At 40.0% G+C, this 22,829-nt stretch overlaps 1 protein-coding gene across 1 annotated transcript in view; it reads left to right on the forward strand.

Annotated features, from left to right (window-relative positions):
* The window catches only part of col24a1 (collagen type XXIV alpha 1 chain), an 84,451-nt gene that overhangs the window by 39,292 nt on the left and 22,330 nt on the right, over window positions 1-22,829 (forward strand). The window contains exons 15-35 of the mRNA XM_005737025.2: window positions 3,093-3,146; window positions 3,252-3,296; window positions 3,646-3,699; window positions 3,880-3,933; window positions 4,996-5,049; window positions 7,531-7,584; window positions 7,670-7,723; window positions 9,265-9,309; window positions 9,492-9,545; window positions 10,037-10,081; window positions 12,970-13,023; window positions 14,001-14,054; window positions 15,391-15,444; window positions 15,995-16,048; window positions 17,944-17,997; window positions 18,100-18,144; window positions 18,862-18,906; window positions 21,583-21,636; window positions 22,318-22,371; window positions 22,486-22,539; window positions 22,704-22,757. Coding sequence (XP_005737082.1) covers window positions 3,093-3,146; window positions 3,252-3,296; window positions 3,646-3,699; window positions 3,880-3,933; window positions 4,996-5,049; window positions 7,531-7,584; window positions 7,670-7,723; window positions 9,265-9,309; window positions 9,492-9,545; window positions 10,037-10,081; window positions 12,970-13,023; window positions 14,001-14,054; window positions 15,391-15,444; window positions 15,995-16,048; window positions 17,944-17,997; window positions 18,100-18,144; window positions 18,862-18,906; window positions 21,583-21,636; window positions 22,318-22,371; window positions 22,486-22,539; window positions 22,704-22,757 — 1,089 coding nt within the window. The remainder of the gene's footprint in view (window positions 1-3,092; window positions 3,147-3,251; window positions 3,297-3,645; window positions 3,700-3,879; window positions 3,934-4,995; window positions 5,050-7,530; window positions 7,585-7,669; window positions 7,724-9,264; window positions 9,310-9,491; window positions 9,546-10,036; window positions 10,082-12,969; window positions 13,024-14,000; window positions 14,055-15,390; window positions 15,445-15,994; window positions 16,049-17,943; window positions 17,998-18,099; window positions 18,145-18,861; window positions 18,907-21,582; window positions 21,637-22,317; window positions 22,372-22,485; window positions 22,540-22,703; window positions 22,758-22,829) is intronic.

Below are 22,829 nucleotides of genomic sequence, written 5' to 3' on the forward strand. Positions count from 1 at the left end.
ACACAGCTGGAGGAATGATTTCTCAGCATTCACCTCAGCTACTGGCTGTAAGTCACTGATCCTACTGAAACAGCCAGACAGGAAGTATGCACACACCATCTTCAAGTGTTTTGGTTCAAAAAAAAACCCAAACCTAATATCATGCAGAATTTTACATGTGCTATGCAAAAATAAATAGTTGCTTTTGATTATATCAGTTCTGCTAGCCATGGCACTTGCTGTGTTTAACTGATGACAGGTCTCATTCAGAAACTGCAGACCACTTGGTGTAAAAAGAAAAGGATGTGACACTGATTTACACACTTGTATGTGTGTGAATGGGCTTTCCTTTCCTTTCCTTCCCTTCCCTGTGCCTATTTAAAATTAGCTCAAAAAGTAAGGAAATTTGTGTTTTGTTGATTATTCCTTTGTTGCCAACAATGCTTCTTGGCAAGATATAAGGGAAATAAACAGGCTTTTCAACAGTATTTATTAACAAAAAAATACCTTTTGAAGTTTGCACGAATTCCTACCAAAGAAAAACAGTAAATTACATTTCTGACCAAATGAAATCAAGGTGCCACCACGTTTTGTTCCTTCACAGTTGTATCTGACGAACTGCGCTTCACTGTGTTCAGTGATGTTGATCATAAGCTCCGATGTGAACGCTTTAACACTTTCAGGTTGTGTGACGGAACAACCCGGAGCAACGTCAAACGCTACTTCTCAAATGAAGTCAGTGATAAGATAGTTTTTTGCAATTTATATACTTTTACTTTTACTTTTACTCAAATGCAAAAAAGGAGGCGGTAACTGACTTATTAATAATTAAAGCTGATGCAGTTCTCAGACAAGTTATGGCCAGTAAGTACTTTTGAGTAATCATACTAGAGAGCCCAAATCCCCGCACCTCTTTAATCCAGCCTTTGATGTAATAAATCATATTTACTCAACTTTCCAGCTGGGTGATTTTGACGCTGTACGAATCTCGCAAAGAACTTTTAATTTGACATCTAAAACTCATTTTCACGTCTCACTGTCAGTCACACCGTTGAGGCTCTCGTTGTGCTCACTCATTTTGCACGTGGTTAGAACCTTTACTCGAGTAATCGCAGAGAGAACATAAACAGCAAGTGTTCCTTCTGGTATGCACTTGATGTCTCTGCCAGTGTGTGACTCAGCAAAATGTGATGCAGCCCGACACTTTTTCATAGCCTGAAAGAAAAACAGTAGGGCGAGATGGAGACCAGAGTAGCTGTAATAATACCCTTGTTTTTTTCTTTACAATTCTTCCACCATGTTTTTTGTTGTTTTTATATACTACCTGCATTTTTTTTAGGAATGGCTCTGTTTACACTCAAAGTACTTGTGAATGTGTCCATGAAGGTAGCAATCATGATATTGAAGACAGACAGGAAATGATGGGCATTGCAGTTCAGTAGTTTGCACCAAAGTCATTTAGCTATACTGGACTGTGACTGTGTCAGGAACTAGATTAACTTTTTAGATTTATACCTTCTCATCTATTCTTCTGAAGTTACTTTGAAGTTACAGTGAAATTAGCTATTGGTATATGTCTCATTGCAGTAGCAAGGAATAACAGCTGTCTACACATAAACTACGTGGTGAAAAAAGGGACACCTACACGTTACACCTACAGGAGCTACTAGATCACAGAGACTCAAATGTCTTTTTCATAATTAATCGCATTAACAGTATAAGCACATAAGCTACCAGAGGAGGCCCAACCCTTTTTTTGGTATGTAGCCAATCAGATTTGGTGTGTGGCTAACAGAGGTACATGCTGTTTGTGGCCAAGTCTAAATTAAAATGCACTAAATCTTGTCTGGGTCTGAATCGGAGGCATTTGAAGTGGCGCGCTTAAATGTGATTATGATGTCCTGGGTGTAGAAACATTTCTATGTCTAATTGGATTTTCTGAGGCTACAACGGTTGTGTTGAAACATGATGTACAGGAATGCAGCAATCTGGATTTGATCGAGCCTCGAACCAATTGTCTTCCCCGCGTGGCGAGCAGATAGCGGTTTGGATGATGTTTAACCACCTGGCAGACAGGCTCCATCTTGACAGCAGTTTGAGGAAAGGCTCTGTGTGGGATGTTGATGTACCCCGTCGTTTCAGCTCGGCCAGTGGACTCTGGAGTTTTTGGGTGGGGGCAATGGGGGAGCATTTTCTATCTGTGCTTTCCCCCTTCTTTCAGTGCATCATTTTTCATGTGTCCACTGTTAAAAGCCTCTTTTGATGGAAGGCATGTGATTTGTGTGTCCTCCTGCGGTACCACAGCGGAGCCTCAGCATCAAACACTGACCTTAAGGGGTCCAGATGGACTTATAGTTTAAGCCACATGTCTTTGATGATGCAACATAGACAGTATTCTGTAATACTTATTACTGATTTTGTGCATATTGGTCAGACCGACACATTGATTGTTTTTAGTGGTTGGTTCTTTAATTCTTTTAGGTTTGTTTTTCAGTAACATTATTGCTCTCAGGCCTTTTCTGCAGACGAGTGGTGCAAAATTCTGGATTTTATTTTGGTTTTGTATTCACTATGCTTTTGTTGGTTGCATCAGACATTGCTGCTACAGAGCAAATATGGTATTGCTTCCATTATCTTTAGGCATAGAGGGGAAAAAACCCAGAGTAACTTGTAACTGCTGTGTCTGTGGGAATAGTATAGCACGTATGCTCTCACACATACTTGTGCATATACAAATTGTTGTCATCACATCAGTGCTTCTGACTATTACTGCAGACAGGGTGAAAGCTACCTGAGCAGCTTGTCTGCTGTTTGGTCCAGCCACACTTTCTGGCCAGTCTCCCCTCACCTCTGTCAATTAGAGTGGATTGACTGTTGGGGCCTGGCAACCCAAACCGCTGCAAAACAACTGGATACTCTGCCAACACTGCTTATGTTTCTCATAGGGTTGTGGCAAACAGGAATGTGCTGCATGTCAATACAATGTCAACAATGGATCAGAAATATTTTGTGCAAAAATGCCATTCACTATCAAACAACAATGGACTCATATTACAAGTACTACGTGTGTGTATTTGTGATACATAAATTCCACTGTGTCCTTCTCTTCGCAGGGAGACCCAGGGCCCGAGGGACCACGAGGACTGCCTGGTATGGTGGGACCTCAGGTGGGCCGGATATTTGCTTCTACCATTTTTTTTACATCTTAGGAGAATCCTAAGTGATTGAATGTTAAACTTTTCCTTCCCTTTGTTCCGCTCCCTCTGCGACAGGGCCCAACAGGACGAGCCGGCCTGCCTGGATTGAAAGGTGATAAGGTGATCTAAATATTTATATTATTGCAGTGCATCTGTGTGTAATGTGTGACTTGGACGTACTATATAAGATCCTTGTGACATTTTGCTAACACATCCAGCAAACTCAGTCCTATGTATTAGTGTTGAATCATTTTTTCATGTTAAACGCTGATATTGCTCCAGTGGTTCTTTACAGACTCTTCATTTGCTTTCACGACATTGAACTCAACCTATCAAACTGAATTTTGATAGTGCTGGTGCATTAAACAGCCTCTGTATAGTGTGTGCCGTTTTTTTGTTTGTGGTTTCTTCAGATTATTGCGGCAGTGCAGTGTTGTGTTATATCTCTGTTTGATACTATGAAATCTAGGGTGAAACCGGACAAAGGGGCGAGCCAGGAGAGATGGGGTACCAGGGGGATAAGGTAAGCGTCCTTACAAAGCATAGCACGCCATGTGACCATGCAATGTGTGTATCTGCTGTTACCAATAGGTTCTACCTGTGTTTGCTCCATTACGGTACATAGAGATTGATTAAAAAACAAGAAAAGTCAACCACGGACTTTGTGAAATCAACTCAAAAATGGTGTGTGTTTGTCTTTCAGGGTGCTGCTGGTGCACCTGGTCTTCCTGGGCCCAGAGGGAAACCAGGGCCACCGGTATGTCTGTGTGAGTGTGTCTGAGTGGGCAAAGTTACTCATGCTTGGAACATGTATTTGCATGTTCGTGGATGTTTTGCCATGCTTTTTGGATTCAGTTTATTTAGTCATACTCAGAAAACATTACCTTTATCTTAGATTTTCTGGGAGGGGAGATTCAGTGATAGGAGATAAATGTGAAATTAATGTCTTTAAACAGCTCTGGGTTTGCTTATCAGCACAAGCAACCATTAGAGCAAATTAATCTCTTTTAAGTTAAAACATTACAAATTCCCTGCAGGATGATATCTAAACAAGTCACGTAATGAGAATAATGACATTGTTAGCCCAGTGTAAAGAGGAAAGAAAAGACAAAAAGCTAACATGTAGTTAGCAGTCTACATGATTAAAGGGTTTTTGCTATTTCCTGTCATATGTATACTGTTACAGTGCTGGATAATTATATTAAACACAGCCAGTGCTAAATAAAGAGGTTAGCATGTGTAAACGTAATCCCTTTGGCTCAATCTTTGGTTTCAGGTGGGTTTTTTCAGCTCTTGTCTCTTGCCAGCCAATCAGAGATAAGTTGTGGTTTCAGCAAACTGCTGCATCTTTGACTTACTAAGAACTGTTACAGAAGCGCTTAGAGCGATTATTCCACACCAAACCCAGACTGGTGCCCAGCTGTCTGTAATATTAGTGTGTTAACATAATGGCAGGAAAGTTGCACAAGTTAAACGGCTATCTGTAGTGAATCAAAGCAAAGAAACAAACATTTAAGATGGAGTGACAGAAACTGCTTGGAAAATCTTTTGTCAACCACAGATTAGCAAATATGAAGTAACATTATTAGTCTTTATTGGCTAATTTTTTACTTTTTACTTTCTTTTTTTATACCCTGTCCTGTCTGACAGTTATAGCAAGCAGAATCATGATCTGAGTGCTTTAGACTCTCTGTAGGATCCCCTTGGTGATCTAACATTTGAATACATCATCAAAGTGGTGTCAGTGACTTATTTCGGGATTATATCCGCACAACACAAGAGGAGCAAATTGTTCATGTCTTTCTTCTCTTTTCGTCAGGGTAAAATTGGAGAAATGGGTGTGCCTGGATCACCTGGGCCTCCAGGACCAGAGGTAAGGCATACATGGTTGTGCATTTTTTCATCACAATTTTCTGACAGATACTTACCAATGCATATTAACAAATATATTCCCTCATATGTGGAGTCCCCCAGCACTTAATCTTGGACCAATTTTGTTTTCTTTATACATGTTTCTTAATAGTTTCAAAGGAATCTCTTACCATTGCTATACAGATGGCACACACTTGTACATTTCTGTTAAGCCCTAAAACCTTAACAGCATCTCCCGTCTCAGTGAATGCTTCTCTGCCATTTCTAAGTGGATGTATTCAAATTTTGTTCATCTCAATCCTGGTAAAACAGGTTCTTGACAGTTTCTCTAAGGAGATCAGTCAGCAACGTTAGAAATCTGCATCTTTGCACATCTTTGAACGACGTCTGAGTTTTGCATCTTGCATCTCAAATCTCATCCAGTCATGTTTCTTTCATTTAAGAAATGTTGCAAAAATCAAAGACTCATTCTTTTATCTGGAGCTTTTAATATACACTTTAATTTTCTCCCACCTATTACTGTCAGTCACTTGCATCTCTCAGTCCTCCATAGCTCCTCTCCAGATGGTGCAGAACATAGCAGCAAGGCTGCTAACAAAAGCTATCTGACGCTCACCAATCACAGCTATTATTGCTTCCGTTTGCTGGGTCCAAGTGACATTCAGAATCCACCTTAACATCAAATTATTAACATATAAAGCTCTACATTGACTGGCTCTTGCTTATATCAGAGCGACTGACTTCTTATTTTTACAGGTTAGCTTTCCATTCATATTTTCCCATTTATGTATCTGTATGTTGGAACATGTATACTTATGGTTAGCTTTTATTCAAACTGTGACACACTTAGTAACTCTGTGTTTTGAAAATTATTGTACAAATAAATTATTATTATTAATATTTGTTGCGCTTGCATGAAATAAAGGGGAGTCAGAGGCAGCTACTGTTAAAAACATGATCTTCACTGAGGCCAGTATCCAGCAGTCCAGTATGAAGTATGAGAAGGTCAGAGTAAAATGTTTCAGCTTTTGTCTTCTTAAAATATTGACTGTAGTATCTGACAGCATTTCTTTTTTGCTGTATTTTGGCTCAGTGGAGTATGCTGACTAAAGTAAAGACAGATTGAGGTACAGCTACTTTCCTAATAGAGTGTGTAATGCAATGGACACATTGCCAAGAGAGTGCTTCTTTTATGGCTGCTCCAAGTCAAACTTATGATAATGCAAAGACAAAGACAGCATAGGGGGATAAGGTAGCAGGTAGCAGATATAGGATTTAAGCTAAATCCATGTGGCTGTAAAATAAGTATTTTCATTCACGGTGCATATACTGCAAATGCTGGCTCACCTTAGATTCGAAGGGATTGTTATGGTTGTTATTCCGTTTGCTTTCACACCAAATTATCTACCAATTTAGAAGATAATGAACAGCTTAATATAAATCTTAAAACAGAAACAGATGACTTCACAGAGTCTTATACTGCTGAGTGTGTCTGTGTGGGCAAAGTCGCTCATATTAGGTACATGTATTTGCATGTCCGTGGATGTTTTGTCATTCTTTTGTTCCTTTTTTGGGCTGAGTTTATTTATTCATACTCAGAAAACATTACCTTTGTCATTCATAATCCCTGTAATTGCTAAAAATTGTAATTTGATGTTGATTTGAATTATTAAAATTAGCTATAGATGCTCTGACAAATAGAGACTGAATTGGTTTTTTTGTCATGGAAGAGGCAAGTAATTATTTTACATTCTTTAATTTTTTAAGTCAATAATCGACTTGCTTTGCTTAAAACGTTGTTGTTGTTGGGGTTTTTCGTGATAACTGTATTAGTAGTAGTTCCATTAAAAGCTTAAAAACAAGCGTTTTACTAGAGAGAAAGAGCAGCAGCGTGGGATTGTTGTTGGAGCTTTTCGATGGCATCAACTCATCTGACTACAGTTTGTGGTTAAATTAAAAACTCCTGAATACGTACTTGGAAAATCTTCTCTATGCTATGCTAGCTCTCCCACTAGCAACAACATAGCACTGAACTGAATGTAGCACATTATCTTGCTAGCCACAAGCGTTTCTAAGTCAAAACTATTACATTTCCACAATGTTAATATGTCCTTAAAATTTTCCTGCTCTGTCATGGTCTGCCAGCACTCTGTTTACTTTAGGTGTTATGCAGGATATCTCACCTTCTGTTAAAGTGTTTGTTAATACTGCACAGTATGTGAAACACATCGACAATGTCAAAGTCAAGCTGCCCAGAATTGCTACGTCATCAAAGGTCACAAAGGCCGCAGCTCGCAAGCACATTTTATGAGATGAGTGATTGTGTCATGGCAGGCTTGCCTGAGGGAGAACATTAGCTCAGCAGCAATCCATCATTATTTTTATACAGTTCTGTCTTATACAGGTTAATGCAGAGGAATCAAAACATTTGGCTTAATAATAATGTTCTATAACAATATTCGTTCTCTCCTGAATTTGCAAGGGGTTTCCTGGGGACATTGGAGCGCCGGGCCCAAACGGACCACCTGGTCCAAAGGTACAACAGCATCTCTTTTTCCACTCTCTCCATCCATCCACTCATTCATTAATTTCATCCAGTCATACATTCACCTGTGTTTCAGGGTTTGCAGGGTGAGAGAGGACCCCAGGGTCCGCCAGGGCCTAAAGGAATACAGGTGAGACAATTTGACACCTAACTTATCTTTCCAGGTTCTCAATTCACTCAGAGAAGAGAAGTGGAAACTATAGCTCACTGAGGAATTTCCATTTGATCAGGCAAGATGAATTAGCACACTCCCTCTCATTTAACATCTATTCATATTTCACAGGTATAGCTCAGATCTCAGATTTTTTTTCCCCCTGCTATATCTCTCAGGGCATGTTCCACCAGGTGAAGTCATGATTCACCAACAGGTGCTTATGAAAACAAGGCTGAAATTTTTCCAGCCCTGTAAATAGAAACAGAATCCACTGGAAAGTGTAGAGCAACACACAGTTTTCTATTGTGCTTAATGTTGGAATATTGATCTGGCCTCCATACACAACAGTGTAGAGTTGGCTAATGTATTCTTCTGTCACACACGGCAGAGTACGCAGACAAAGGTTGTTACCCAAAACAATGATGTTGAGAAATAACAAGATATATTAATTTTTTCTCTTTATTTGAGTAAAATTTAAACATTTTCATATCCAGTTTGCAAGACCTTGTAAGAAACTAAGATGGACACTTTATTAGGTACACCTGTTCAGCCTCTCATTGAAGTAAATATCTAATTAGCATGCCACACAATGCTTTTAGAAATGTAGGAACAGTAAAAACAAAAAACCACTGAAGCTCAAACTGAGCATCAGAATGAGGGAGAAGAGTGGGTTAAGGCCAGATGAGCTGGTCTAAGTATTTCGGAAACTGCTGGGATTTTACACACTATGGTTTGTAAGAAAGAAAAAAGAAATCTAGTGAGCGGTGGTTCTCCTGCTGACATCAGACAACTGCAGAATCATCAGATTTTCTGTAGGTGGTATGACCGGGAGTTTTGCTGAAAGTCTGAGGTGTACAGAGTAAACAGGAATTAAGTAAGCACAGCCCCCTGTGGAGTTCCTGTACTGTAGACAAGGGAATGTGCCGACATCACCAACTCAGACAGAATTGCCTTCATCTGTTAGCGATAATGGATGCTCAGAGGGGAAATGTTGCATGCAACAAAAAAACATGGGTAGGAGTAACACGGTGCTACAAGATGACCCCAGAGTTGCTGGCACAATGCTACAGTGGAAATCACTGCACAGGGACGTTTGATCATTAATAAGGGTTTTCCACTTTTTAAAGGTTTGATGGCTCACTTTTGATTGAACCTATGCTTAAAAATGACTATTAGTCATTAATCATGATAATAATAATAATAATGTTAATAATTAATAAAAAGAAGCCCTGAACCATCATGGAGCTGAAATCATTTACCACTAAGAATGGAAAAAAACTCTCCAATTGTTATCCTTGCACATGCTTTCTAAATTTTGTTAAAAGAAGAAGTGATACATCAGTGTGCTAAACTTCCTGGTATTATGTAATATAATAAAAATATAAGTTCTAACATCTGTTTGTGAAGAGAAATAAATGCTTTATACAATTTTCAAATCAGTGTAACACGTTTTTATTTACAGCTTTTCAGAAACATGCCTTTGGAAACTTTTTATTGAACAAACTTTGTTTCTGCAGGGCGACGAAGGACCACTCGGCCCACCCGGCGGGCCAGGCCCTACTGTAAGAACTCCCAAATTCATACACTGAATTTGCACTCAGCCGCACACGTAAATCATGCTAAGCCTTTTGTAGGTGGTTCATAAAGATGAATCACCTCCGACTGGATGGAATAAAATAAGCTTTGCCATCATTCGATCAGCATTTATACTTACGTTCACGTGTATGTGTCTGTCGACCTTTAGGGGAGACCTGGAAGGAAAGGCCACATCGGTGAACCTGGCTCCGAGGGTTTACAGGTGAGATCCCATCACTTAATCACCGCATACGTAAGTGCATGTTTGTGGCAATTTCAAATGCCACATGACATCATCATCTCACTGAAAAATCGTAACAGTGTTGTAAAAATGGCGTTACATTGTAATATAGTCAACTGTAGACTTTTTCCCTACTCTTTTATTTTTTATTGCCTGTAATGTGGTATAATAAATTTAGTATTATGTACATCAAGATTTTATTGGTCTCATGCTTTCCTCCCCTTGCGAGGTGCTTATTGCCTAGACTTATAATGCTGTAAACATGCCCTTAATTATGAGAGAGCTGCAGTTTATTCTGGAGTTTGTTTTTCTCCAAAAAAACATCATCATACATGATGGCAATCATACATGTAGTCCCATGGTCTATGTGTGTGATCTTTTTTGTACTTGTAATATCCTGTGAGAACCAAATCAGTGATCTGTTTAACTACAGGAAGCTAACCAGCACATTGTCTGATGTTTACTGCTTGCAGGGAGAGAAAGGGGACATGGGAAATATTGGAAAAGTTGGACCACAAGTAAGTTTCCTTCACACCTCTAATGACATTAGCTAACAGACGGTGTACTGTGGATTAGTAGTTTTCCATTGGATCCCTTTATAGAGAGTGCAGGGCTGTGGTATAGCTTTTATTAGATTTATACTGATGAAGTGCTTCCAGTAAATTAACTGTTCTCTGTGGCAACTGTGGAAGTGGTTACAGGAACACATTCTCATGCATCACTATTTTACTGACCTACTTTTGAGGCTAAGACATTTTGGATCTCTCCTCTTGCGATCCAAATACCGTACTGTTTTTAAATCAGAATTGGTGGAACTTCTCAGTAGAACAGATATCCTCTGTGGAAGTGATCTCATTTGTGTTGTCCATTTTTTTTTATGGCTCAAAGCCTGTAAAAGCCTTTTTGACACGCTGTTGTGCATGAATCATACTTACAGAGAAATTGTTAACACAGAAATGTTGGACTGTTTATCGATTACCCAAAAACATCTGTGTCAGGACTGGTTGTAAAGAAATCAACTAACTGCAAAAATCACACTTTCGTACGTCTGTCTTTGGGTTTTATACTTGACACAGATACTGTAGAGAAATGCCGGGACATAATTGTAAGATTCTCGTACGCACGCAACTGTTCTGACCATTCAAAGTATGCTGGTCTTTCCCGGAGGCCCCTTAATGCTAATATTTGCATTCTGTGCATAGTGGAGGCAACCAAGTGGGACTGCTGGACTTTGTTGCAGCACTGCACATATGAGAGCAGTTACTGAGTAGAAGGGCCTTTGAAGCCAAACAGGAACCATGGGGCTCTGCAGAGTGGAAAAAAAACCCTCTAAAACATATGGAGGGTCTAATGAATGCCATTACATCACTTTCCAGATAAATTAGATATCTAAGATTAAAAAAAAAAGAAAACTTCCAAGCCCTGAGTCTATCCAAAGGGGTTTCAGTCAATCTGTCTTCACTGAGTGCATCTATATCACTCTAAGGCAGTGGTGTCAAACATAAGGCCCGGGAGCCAGAATTGGCCTGGCCAACACTCCAATCCGGCCCACTGGATGGATGTCTTTGGAAAATGGGAAGGAAGGCTTTTAAATGTATTTTCATAAATTTTACAGCCTGTCCTATTGATAAAGAACTCCTCCACAGTCATTCATAGTACAGTAATGAAGTAACAGACAAAATTACAGTTCCTGTTTTTTTAGTATCTACTGCAGAAATGCGGGGGTTTATTTTATTTTTTTATTACTTTCTATCCAAAGTAAAATAAATCAATAAAATAGAACATTTTCTATAAATTAAATAAAAAAGCTGCCAGAACTTTTTCTGTAACTTTACACATTCATTTCTTACAATTTAAGCCCAAATATTGAGCTAGCTCAAGGATTACATGTGCAGTTAGACTATTTTACACAGTCAAAAAGCAGTCTGCGCCGCCTAACATTAAATTGGGCTGCATGCGGCCCATCATGTAAAATGAGTTTGACATCTATGCTCTAAGGCCTCCCATAAACTGTTCTCAGTGTAATTTTGAGTTTTTAAGATCATAGTTTGGCTGATTTGAGGTTATCTGCTGATTGTTCTGTTTTCATCTTAGTCTCCACTTCACAACTAACTTCACCTATGTTTTGTGCGTGTGTGTGTGTGTGTGTGTGTGCGCGCGTGTGTGTCACTGACTCAGAGTGTACTCACATTCATTTAAAGATCCTTCTTAAAAAGAATTTCTTATTAAAATCTAACTTTGGCTGTATTTCCTCCTTGACTGTAAGGTCTTATTAATGCTGTGGCTCAGAGACCAAATGGCCTTAAAAACATTGCCTTTAAAGCTCTCCTGTCAAGGCCTCACATGGAAAAACTTTTGAAGCCATGTCTTTCTGTTAAGTGATACAGGGCACCACAATATCCTGCTTCACATCCCAATTAAGAGGTTTGAGGTCAATTTATACAGTTCTGCCTGCTGTTCTGCTGTCGGGCAATTGTTTGAATTATTACACAGAAATCTGGTGTTGCAATGCATGCACTCTTAATCCTGAGGCTTCAGTCTGATTTGTGATAATTGCACATCTCACATCGTTCCTTCCTGTTTATTCTCACTTTACATACTCGCATATTTAGAAACACGAGGACAAACTTTTTCTTTTTAACTGCGCTTTTCTGCCAGAATGTCAAATCAGCCACTGAGACATTTTGCCATTTTACTCCAGATTATCCAGTGAAGCAGCTGGCACCGCTTCAAACTATAGCACCCCCACCCCCCACTCTCCCGCCCCAGCATGACTAAACTGGAAATGGTTAAGCTCTTCTGATAACTTCCATACTTACATTTTCTGGTGGTTCCCCCACAAGGAGTCATTCGCAAAATAGCTTTTCTTGACGCTGAGTGCAGTGTGAACGTAGTACGTGAGCCACTGCAATTGTGCGATTAAAAAATGTGTTATTTGTTACTTTTTTTTCTTTTTTCTTTTTTGCCAGACAACAGTTTAGTTTCAGCAGTCACAACAAGGTTGCAGCCATTTGTTCTGGCTTTGTTGAATAACGGCCCAGTATCAATACCACATGGGTTGTGAAGTGGATTTGGAATTAATATTGTTATAGCATGGTTACTGGCACATATTGATGTGTTTACTTTCCTTTGTTTCTCTCAGTGTTTTTAGTTAAGCACTATTTCTAGGAAAAACTCGTGAAAGTCGAGATGGTAAAAATGATCTTCACCCCTTCAGGTTTCTCTTCATCTTTGCAGCGCCTGCATTTTTGCTTATGTAAGCATTAGATTGTAATCTATGACCTCTCACATTCCAGGTGTCATGACTAGTCGGGAAGTAACCCTTAGATGAATGAAGATTGGGTTTTTGCGCAGATATAACTTCTCGTGATGTGTTTCTGTTTAACGCTATCCCTCTCCTCTCCAGGGTCCAGCAGGCCTGATTGGGATAGCTGGGGTGATAGGAGTTCCTGGTGAAAAGGTAAGGTGTGTGTTTCTCTGTCATTAGGCTGTCAGACAGCATGAGCTGCCTGCCTGTCAGTGGCAGACCTATATAATTAGGCCATGGCTTGAGGCCCACGAGCCCCAGAACACGTGCTTGTATAAACACTCAACACTCTCACATCCTCATCCATAACAATATTGTCAAATCCACATCACCACTATTTCCTTTAAGCCCTCCTGCACTCTGCTGAACGTCAAGCTATAATGAAAGGGAACATTTGATTACAATACTCTTTAGACAAATTTGCTTGTCTACGGATGTTAGAAACTCCCAAAATGTAATTGTTTCTGACACAGTGCTTTTTTTAAAAGTTCTTTTTCCACCTCAGCTTATGCCGAGTAAACGTGCACAGCATTACACACCTTTTTAATCTCTGTACAGTAAATTGTTCCCTCCCTCTTTCTCAACCTGCAGCCCCTTTTCCTTCCTATCCAGAAGGCCCGTTTGTCAGAACATGTTCTTGTGGTGGGAAGCCATCTGCTTGTCAGATTCTTGCTTGTCCTCCTACTCCTCTTACACAAAAATCCTCCTCCTGGTTCAATCTGTCATCACCAGCCGTACCCTGACAGCCTAAAAATTCTTTTCACATTATAGATATATGGATAATATTTGTTTAATACTGCGCTAAGTATTTCCAAAACAGTTCCATACGAATAGTCTGATCCCTGTGTGAGACAAGGTGGAATAACAAGTGTTACAGAGGTTTAAAAAAAAGCCCTTGGAAGCTTTACTGATCAGCTGGGCTTACCTTTGGCTTTTATTATACTGTGCAGAGGGCCAAAGACAGTATATATATATTAGTATCTGCTATTTGTACACCACTGTCACATTTACCTTCTACACTTAAAGAAGCTCCTCTCCACTTTCATGGCTTTTATTAAGTAGAAATGTATGTGAATGTGTGTTGAGGTTTTAGGTCATGGTTTAATGATCAACTCTTCCTTTTCCTCCAGGGTGACCGGGGACCACCAGGTCCAACAGGTCCAGCCGGAGAGAAGGGGCCCAGGGTAAGTGCAGTCACTCAGGATATTCTGCAGCTCTCCGTTTCTTGTCTGACAGCTCACAAACCTACAGTAAAAGGGTTAATAGACTAAAACAGTAAACTAATGGCTAAAGACGATGAGTTAAATTCGAACCACTAAGCGATGCTGGCTGTAAGCTTTGGCAGATGTTACATGTTTTAGTTCCTGGAAATGAAGGCAGACCCTCTAGAGACCCAAGTTCCAGATTACTCTGTGTTGCAACTTCTGAAGGTACAAATGTTTGCAAAATAGATCTTTCCACAGTGTTGTTATTGAAGGTGTTTGCATAGTGAAACCTTTCACTGTAAATTTGCAGTAATATACTGACAGCAGCACAATATAGAGTATTGCTGCAAATAAACGTCCAGGTACTATATTCTTGGAGATTACGAGAATCTTTTATCTCTTTTAGACACCTATCTAATCTCTAGATAGGTAATATTATCGAATGTACTGAAGGATTAGTTAGAGCTACCCACAGGCATGGAGAATCTGACCAGTGTAGCAGACCACTGACAGTCATTCACAGTTTGTACCTCATTGTAACACTAAAGAGAGCCAAAGCCTAACCTAGCTGTGTATAAGCTGAGTGAACATAGTGCCCATTGATTGTGGGTTACTGAGACTGAGTAAAAACAGTGCAGCAGTGTTTCTTATATGTGCTGTAATGCTGCATGAATCTTCAAGAGAAGCTGGCCTACATCCTACACTGTCCAGGGGCCTTGGATTGACTCCATGTCTGTGGCTTTGGGCCCCAGGCCTGACCTAACTAATCTGGTGGCAGTCAAAAGGCTAGCGTGCACATTTGGCTAAGAAGGAGAGAGATGTTTGTGAGCTGCGAGAGGGATTGCAGTGATTTGTGTGAACCAGTTGGTGGTGTAATGTAGCCACATTAACGAGGAGTGGAGGTTGAGTTTAGAGGCTTGTGCTGTGTAATCATCACAGATTACAATGATCTTATCCAGAAATTCTGTTTCTGTTCAAAGACAATTTGCAGGATTAGCATTTTCTGGAACGTGTTCTAGTCTTTAGTGACTTTCTTTGACTTTTGGGTGTTATTCCCTCATAGATAATTATAGGAAAATACTGTAAAATGTGGGTGAGAACCACAACACCGAACAGCCTGGAGCCCATTCTAAGACAACATAATATGAAACACAGTTCTGTTCACCGCTGCCCCAGATTAGCTGCTGATCCCAAAGCATAGTGCAGATAAGCCTGGATATTTTATGTCGTGTTAACCGCTTTTACTTTTTAAAAATGATTTTGTAGGCGATATCAATAAAGAGTGACATGTTTTCCCCTTTCTTTTTGGTGTCAGGGTTATCCAGGGTTGCCAGGGAGCCCAGGGGACATCGGCATGCAAGGTGCACCTGTAAGTGGAGCAACAAAAACATGCAGGATTTTAACCTCATGCATACCTCCCTATATGTGTATTTTTTGTCATCAATTTCCTTTGCTAAGTACTTTTTGCTCCCTGTGTATTAATGAATCTCATCTTCTGTACCAAGTGTCTCGGCTGGATGTCTGTAAATACCTAAATTGCAAGATTTTCTTGGGCCCTTAAACTGTGCTGAAGGATCACGCTCGTCTTTGTAAACACCCAAAGTTTGTGAGGGCTATTTGATACGTCAGTTGCCCCCATTCTCACAATTTAGCGTGGAGCAGTAAACAGTGCGTCTAACTGGCTGATGATCATTTCCACCGAGGTGTTTGTGCAGCATGCTGTAGGTTCACAGCATTAGTGATGATGTGGTTAGAAGATGCATAGTTATTTTATCTAAATATTATAACCATAACTCCACCAAATATTATGAAAACCTTCAAACTTTATTCTTATTTTTTCCCTTCTTCTTATAATTTCCTGGTCTATGTTCTCACTAATTTCACTTCTATATCCACACTGTTTTTTTTTTTTCTGACAGGGTCCACCAGGACCGAGGGGCAGTCCAGGCATTGCTGGGCCAAAGGGTAGAAGGGTAAGAGGAGACTGTAACATTTGGGCACAAGCTGCATCAGTCCCTTAAAAAAAACTTCCCTCATCAGACCTTTGGTTTGTCTGTTTCACATCACATCTTCTTTCCCATAAACCAGAGCTTGAAGCAATTAAAAGACATGTGGATGTCGTTCCACATGGCCCAAGCTTCTTTATAGGTGCAATTACAACTGTTTCACGAGCACCATGAATCTAGTGTTAGAAGACATCATTGTAAGGTCAAACCAGTGAGGTGATTTAATGCTGGTGGGACATCGTGTGGCAGAGAGAAGAACAACACCTACAGGTGGCAAAAGAACAGTTTCTGGTTTCTGTGCTTGTGATTTTCTAAGAATTTAAATTCTGCAGCAGCAGAAATGAAGGAGGAAGCAAATTTAAATCCTGAACCAACTTGGCAGATATACATGCCACGGCATGTCCTGCTATCTTTTAATAAGATTACTGCAGTCCTGTGGTATTAACAGAAATCTGTTTGCCCTCAAAAAAAGGATTGGATTTTTTATTTAATTGGAAACAAACTCTTTTGTTTTGTATCTTGACATTTAGAAAAGTCCCCGAAGAATCGTTTAATTGTTAACACATAAGCAGCTTTTCCAAATTTCTTTTACCAGCAAGGTAGTTAAAAGTTTGGTGCTTTCTTGTAAAATGCTGGGCTAGCGTAAGCAAGCAGAAGCTCATTTTGGACGTTTCAAACTTTTATTTTTGCAAAAATCGCCTCTTTAAATTGATAGTTTACATCCACTTACAGTAGCTTCTGCACCAAACAGCAGCTTTCTAGTTGAATGTGTCCTATTAGGAGAAAAAATAATTGTAATAAGTTACTACCACATTACTTTAGTTCTCATCTGAGATCGTCTTCTTTAATTCTCAGAATGTTTTCTTCCTTCTGCATATTTTGCCCAGAAAGACATACGACACTTGCCACTTGAGTTGTTTAACATAATCCACACATGTGTCAGTTCTGTCTTTGTTGAGGTCAAATACATCAGTCATTGTAAATGCATGTGATTTATTGTAGGCCAAAGAAAACTGACTAAAGTGAATTATTAAAAAACAGCTGTTATTGAAACAACTAAATAACTGCTTTGCCTATTTTCCCACCAAAAAAACATGAAGAAATATTAATCTCAGTCAACATCTGGTTAGTTGTGAGACAGGCAGCCAAGCTGACCAAACTGACCTTTAAAATGACAGCAAACCTTATGGCAACTCTGTTGTCATAATTTTACTGCTCCATGACCTCAGTGCCACACTGCAGGGGTGAATGTACGTCACCTGCCTTCAGTTAGTGTCCGTGCCACTAAGAAAAGTTTTTTCCACACTATTACAAGATTAAACAGATAAAGGAACATAGCATCCATTATAACATGAAAGATTAGGCAAAAGTAAATGACTCAATGGTGTTTAAATCAAGACTGAGGTTGGAGAGGTGAACAAAAGGAAAAAGAATATAACGATAAATCCTACAAGGAAGATAAAAGAGCAGAGTGACACGAGAGGCTCAAGCAAAATAGCAGCAGATTTGTCCTCAAAGGAAGAGATATAAAAGGAAGACTCAATGGAGAGATAAGCTGAAAGGTCTAACAGCATGGACAGGAGCAAAAAAAAAGAGGGGGCTGAGGGTGTCGTTGTTATAGATCGTTGTCTCTGTATGGTGGCGCTACAATGCTGTGAAACCCCTGAATCTCTGTGGGGGTGGGAGGCTGCTACATCAGGCTGGAACACCTCCCCAAACAGACAAACAATACAGACTAATTACTTTGCTGGTGGTGCTGTTTCATTACCCATAGTTGGCATGTGAGAGCTTAGATGCTCAACGTACTGTTCTTTCTTTGTTGAGTGATGTTCAGTGGTGTGGCTCGTCTTGTTTTTGCACAGGGACCCCGAGGTCCAGATGGCCCACCGGGAGAACTGGGTCCTGAGGGCATCAAGGTAACATCATGGTATAGATATAGTAGGAAATTGACACTAATTCCTGTGTGTTAGCTGAGGCTTTATCCTAAATCTCGTTCCAAACGGTGGTATGTTTTTCAGGGTGAAAAGGGGGAGATTGGACCTAAAGGAGAGCCAAGCTTAATAGTAAGTAGTCTTTAGGTCAACGTGTTTTCACATCTGTATAAGAGAGAAACAGGGAATGCTGTGTGTTTTATACTTGAAGGCTTTTGAGTACATTTACGTAGCTTAATTTGTCTGAAGCCAAGAATATTAAAAAAAGTCATAAAATATGCGTCATCCAGCTTCATCGGACAAGCCAACAAGCACGCCCCCCTTCTTGAAGATGCACATTCACTTCGTGGAAAAGTCACGAGTGCGTCTGATTTCAAACAGCATCAAGAACAACAACGGCTTGCCCGGTGCACAAGCTCCATCAGACTTTAAGCAGTTTTTATCTTCCGAGGGAGGCTTTGGTCTAGTTGCCCCTGTGGCGGATTAGACGCAAATGTAATTCGCCTGTGCTGCTGGCGGTCTGTAGTATAAGAAACCTGATCTCAATAAGCTGAGGAGTAGCAGGATGAAAGTAAACATTTGGGCTGTTTTGCGCCATCAAGCAGTTGAAGATAAATGAACAACACATTTATTTATTCCTCCTGTAAAACACTCACATTTTTGTCTTCATATGAGAGAAATTCCCTAAAACTCGATGTTTGAGCGGTCAATGTCAAACATCCGTCTTTCTGCTGTGCGGTAGTAGCTGGAACTGCATCACCATCAGACATGGTAATGGGTTTGATTTGAGTTAACCTCACGTATTTCAATACACGTTAATCATTCATATGTATATTTTTCTTCTTGAAGGGCAAGGCTGGAAATCCAGGAGAGAGAGGCCCTCCTGGGAAGCCTGTGAGTAATATTTCTTTCCTTCTGTCTCTTAAAGCTTTTTTTTTTTTTTTTTTGAGAAGCAACAGTGTAGAATGGCTTCAAGGTTTCGCACGTTGCGCGGTACTAAAATTATTATGTCTCAGTTGCTAACACAATTTCCTTCTTTTATATTTAAGAAATAAGGAGTAAATCTTCACTACTTTAAGCCCGTTTACAGTGTTCAAAGTCCAAATAAGACATTCATCCAGACCTGTTTCATTTCATTTAATCACAGCCATCCATTTTCTTAACTGTTTATCCAGTTCGTGGTTGCAGATTAGATAAGGGTTTATTAAGAGAAATGGAATGCACCTTTCTACTCTGTTTCATCACTCAAAGTGCTTTGTATAACATTGCTCAGTCACCCATTCATTCCAGCACTTTTTTCTATGTCTGAGTGCTCGCTATATCTAACATTCACACGTTCACACTCCAACGAAAGCATGGAGGGCAACTCAGGCTTCAGTATCTCACCAAGGATACTTAAGCATGCAGAGTGGAGCAATTATACTTCAGTGTTTTTGATCAAAGAGCTGTGACCACAGTAAATACTCAGTGGGATATTTGAACAAATAGATGCAGCAGGTCACGCCACAGTCAGACTTTTGGCAGATTTTAGGAGCCCTAGGTTGTTGTTTTTTTTTTTGTTTTTTTTTCAACCCTTTTTTGGTCTTTACAATTAATTATTGATCAAATGATGAATTGCAGTTTTGATGCATTGCGAAAGGCTGCAATAACTGATCAACAGATGGCAAAAGCATGTAAACAGCAGAGATCAGTGGCACAATCAAAAATGGCTCCATGTGGGCTGGTTAATTATGGAGTGATGATCTTCACAGCAGTCATATCTATCTGTCTAGCTCGCTACTCTCTCTCTCTAATATGTATGTATGTGTGTATATGTAGATAGATATAGATATATATGCTGTTTATCACCTTCATTTCTTTTCGTGCTGTTGTTTAGCTTGTCTTCATTTACCACTGACAAATGAGCTTCTTTACTTGCCCACAAATCATGTCTTGGCTGAACATTTGACGCTTTGGGATTGTTGGTAATCATTCTTATCAGACAAACACCTACAAAGACGCGTCTGGGCCTGCGTTCTCTCTCTCAGTCAGCCATCGGTACAGTGAAACACTCGTTCAGTACATTCGTGCCATCCTTTGGACGGGACATCAAGCACAAACTTGGGACTTGTTTCAACCTGTGTGCTTTCCAAACACAGCTTGCATCCTCACCTCACAGCGAAGAGTTTCTGCTGACAGTAGCTTTTGTCCCACTGTTGCTGCTACTGCACTCTTTTAAAGGAACTTTCTCTACCTTTCCTTGCTGCTGCCAAAGATGCAGCATTGTTTCCATTTTTCCAACTCTGACGTCTTAGCGCCATCTTGTGCCCAATAAAATATCTCTCAAAACTTGTAACTCATTCTAATTCCTATTTTCTCTGTGCAAAAAAAAAAAAAGAGAAAAAAGAACCAATTGAGTCATAGCGAGAAAACGATGCTATCTGTGATGTCATGTCCCATGAAGCTCACAGTCGAAGGCAGTTCTGTTAAGTTAAAGCAGCTGACAGTGGTTGTGACTGCTGCTCATAAATCTTTTTGTGGTCCACGCTCTTTTTTTTTAGCCCATTACTCTAACTGGCTCTTGTTTTTAAACAGTAAGTGAACTTTAAAAATTGTCATTGGCTTTTGTGCTTTTTTGTACTTCTCCCCTTAGTTCATTTCACTCACCTCGTGTACAGTTTGAAAACATATTTTTCCCTTGTGTCTAACCTTTTCAGTAGACAGAAGCAAAATTTGAATAATAATTGCTACCACACTCAGTGTAAGAGGTATGCTACAGAAGCCCTAAATTAACAGCACTGGGAATTAACAAAATCATTTTTTATGTTTCTGTAGGGGTTAAACCACCATTGTGCACAAGCTCTTTAATCAAAATGATAGTAAATGGTAAATGATGTTATTATTTCTGGATTAAGATGCCAAATTACAGTTATGTTTCCATTCAGGAATGCCAGTAAATGATTTTTAGCAGTTGAATGTCCTTTTGACTGGGACTATTGGACTTTAACCAGCTATGCTGCTCTAAATTAATATCCAAAGGACTTACCTTATTGAATTAAATAGTAAATTGACTTGTTTGTATAAAGCACTTTATACCTCATGTCTCATCACATACGCACTTTTTTTGTGTGTCTAAATACTTTCTTCAATAAGTGCACGAGAAATAACTCAGGGTTCAGTATCTTGCCCAAGAATACTTTGGCACATAGACTGGAGTAGCCAGGGATTAAACCACCAACCTTTAAATTAGCAGATGACCTGCTCTGCTTCATGAGCCACAAAACTTCTGATGTTGCAAATTTAGCTCACAGGCATAAAAACAAATGCCATTGGTCACATAATTGGAGTGTCTTGGCTATACAATGTTTGGACTACGACAAACAGAGTCTCATCCTGGAGTTTCTGTGTTGTGTCTGTAGCTGTCAGGCAACCTTGAAATATTAAACTCAGCCATCGCGTGTGTGTGGCCACACGGGAAATTGTGGTGATAATGATGGTGGTGTTGGTAATGACGAGAAGCCGTGCATGACTTCTGTTAACTACACAGGATGCTTGAGTGAATCACCACTGAGCTCATGATTATGTTTCCAGGGAAAACCAGGTATTCCAGGCAGCACCGGGGAGAGGGGAGCCCAAGGTGAACCAGTAAGTATGCGCTTTTTTTCTGCTGCATTGATGTGGTTGTTACAGGAAACGGCAAACAAACCGCATGCTGTGAAAAACACCTTCAGCAGAACATGTAATGACAGCGGGGAGAACGCGCTCGCCCGTAGATGCTCGCACAAGCTTCGCGAGGGAGAAGCTGTTACAGTTTAAATCACACGAGAAGCTCTGATCTTAGCAGAAAGAGAATCATTTCGGGGGAGGGAGTATATATTTGATATTCTTTATTTTCTTCCCTCTTCTGCTTTCACCACACCTGAATGCTCCCCACCTTGTGCCTCCCTTTTTGGCTTAGTCTTCAAATTCTTAATTTGCCTGGAACTCCTTCAGTCCCCACAGGGGCAGGAGGAATGTCAAACAGTCAGATACAGATATTTATAAGGGTGAGAGCTTTCTGTAATGCTAGAGGCTCGGTTTATGTTATAGGTCTCATCTTGTGTGTTTGGCTGGTCTTCAGTCTTTTTATTTCAGACTCATTCAATCTCATCTCTCAGTTCTTTTTCTAGACTAGACATATAATTAAAAGTTGGGGCATTACATGCTAGAGTTTTGTGTTATATCTATTTTGTTCTATTTTGTTTTAAGTTCCTGATGTAGAAGTTAATGAGATTCCTGAATCATTGTGTTTGTGTGCTTTAGCCATGGTGGTTCTTTTTCTTTCAGGGACCCAGAGGACCTGCTGGAGAGGCTGGACCTGATGGAGAACAAGGACCTGAAGTACTTTACATTAAATGCTCATGATGCTTTATTGATTATGAGTATTATTTGACAATCCTATCCAAATGTATACAAATGAAATATTGCCTATGGTTCTCTTTCCCATCATTGTAGGGTTTACCAGGCTTAGAGGGAGAACCAGGTGCCATTGGAGAGCCAGGGGCAAAGGTTTGTACTGTCTTGTTATAATTCTTGAAGCTTTGCCTTCTTCCTGCTCCACTAATGTGCAAATCAATGGGCACGCTCATTGAAAGTGAAACAGCGGGTGATGCAAATATGTAAGTGTGTTCTGACCTCCAGCCAGCTTCTTGTTGTGGTTTGTCTCCCTGTAGGGTGATGTTGGGCCTCCAGGAGCTGAAGGGGAGCAGGGGCAGGAGGGAATGAGAGTGAGTGACTGCAGTTTGCTAATCCCTTCCTTCCCTGTGTTCGGGTAACCCTAACCCAGTTGTATATTTACT

Source organism: Pundamilia nyererei, unplaced genomic scaffold (genome assembly GCF_000239375.1).
Source record: "Pundamilia nyererei isolate P.nyererei 1_Seehausen unplaced genomic scaffold, PunNye1.0 scaffold00072, whole genome shotgun sequence".
Taxonomy (NCBI): domain Eukaryota; kingdom Metazoa; phylum Chordata; class Actinopteri; order Cichliformes; family Cichlidae; genus Pundamilia; species Pundamilia nyererei.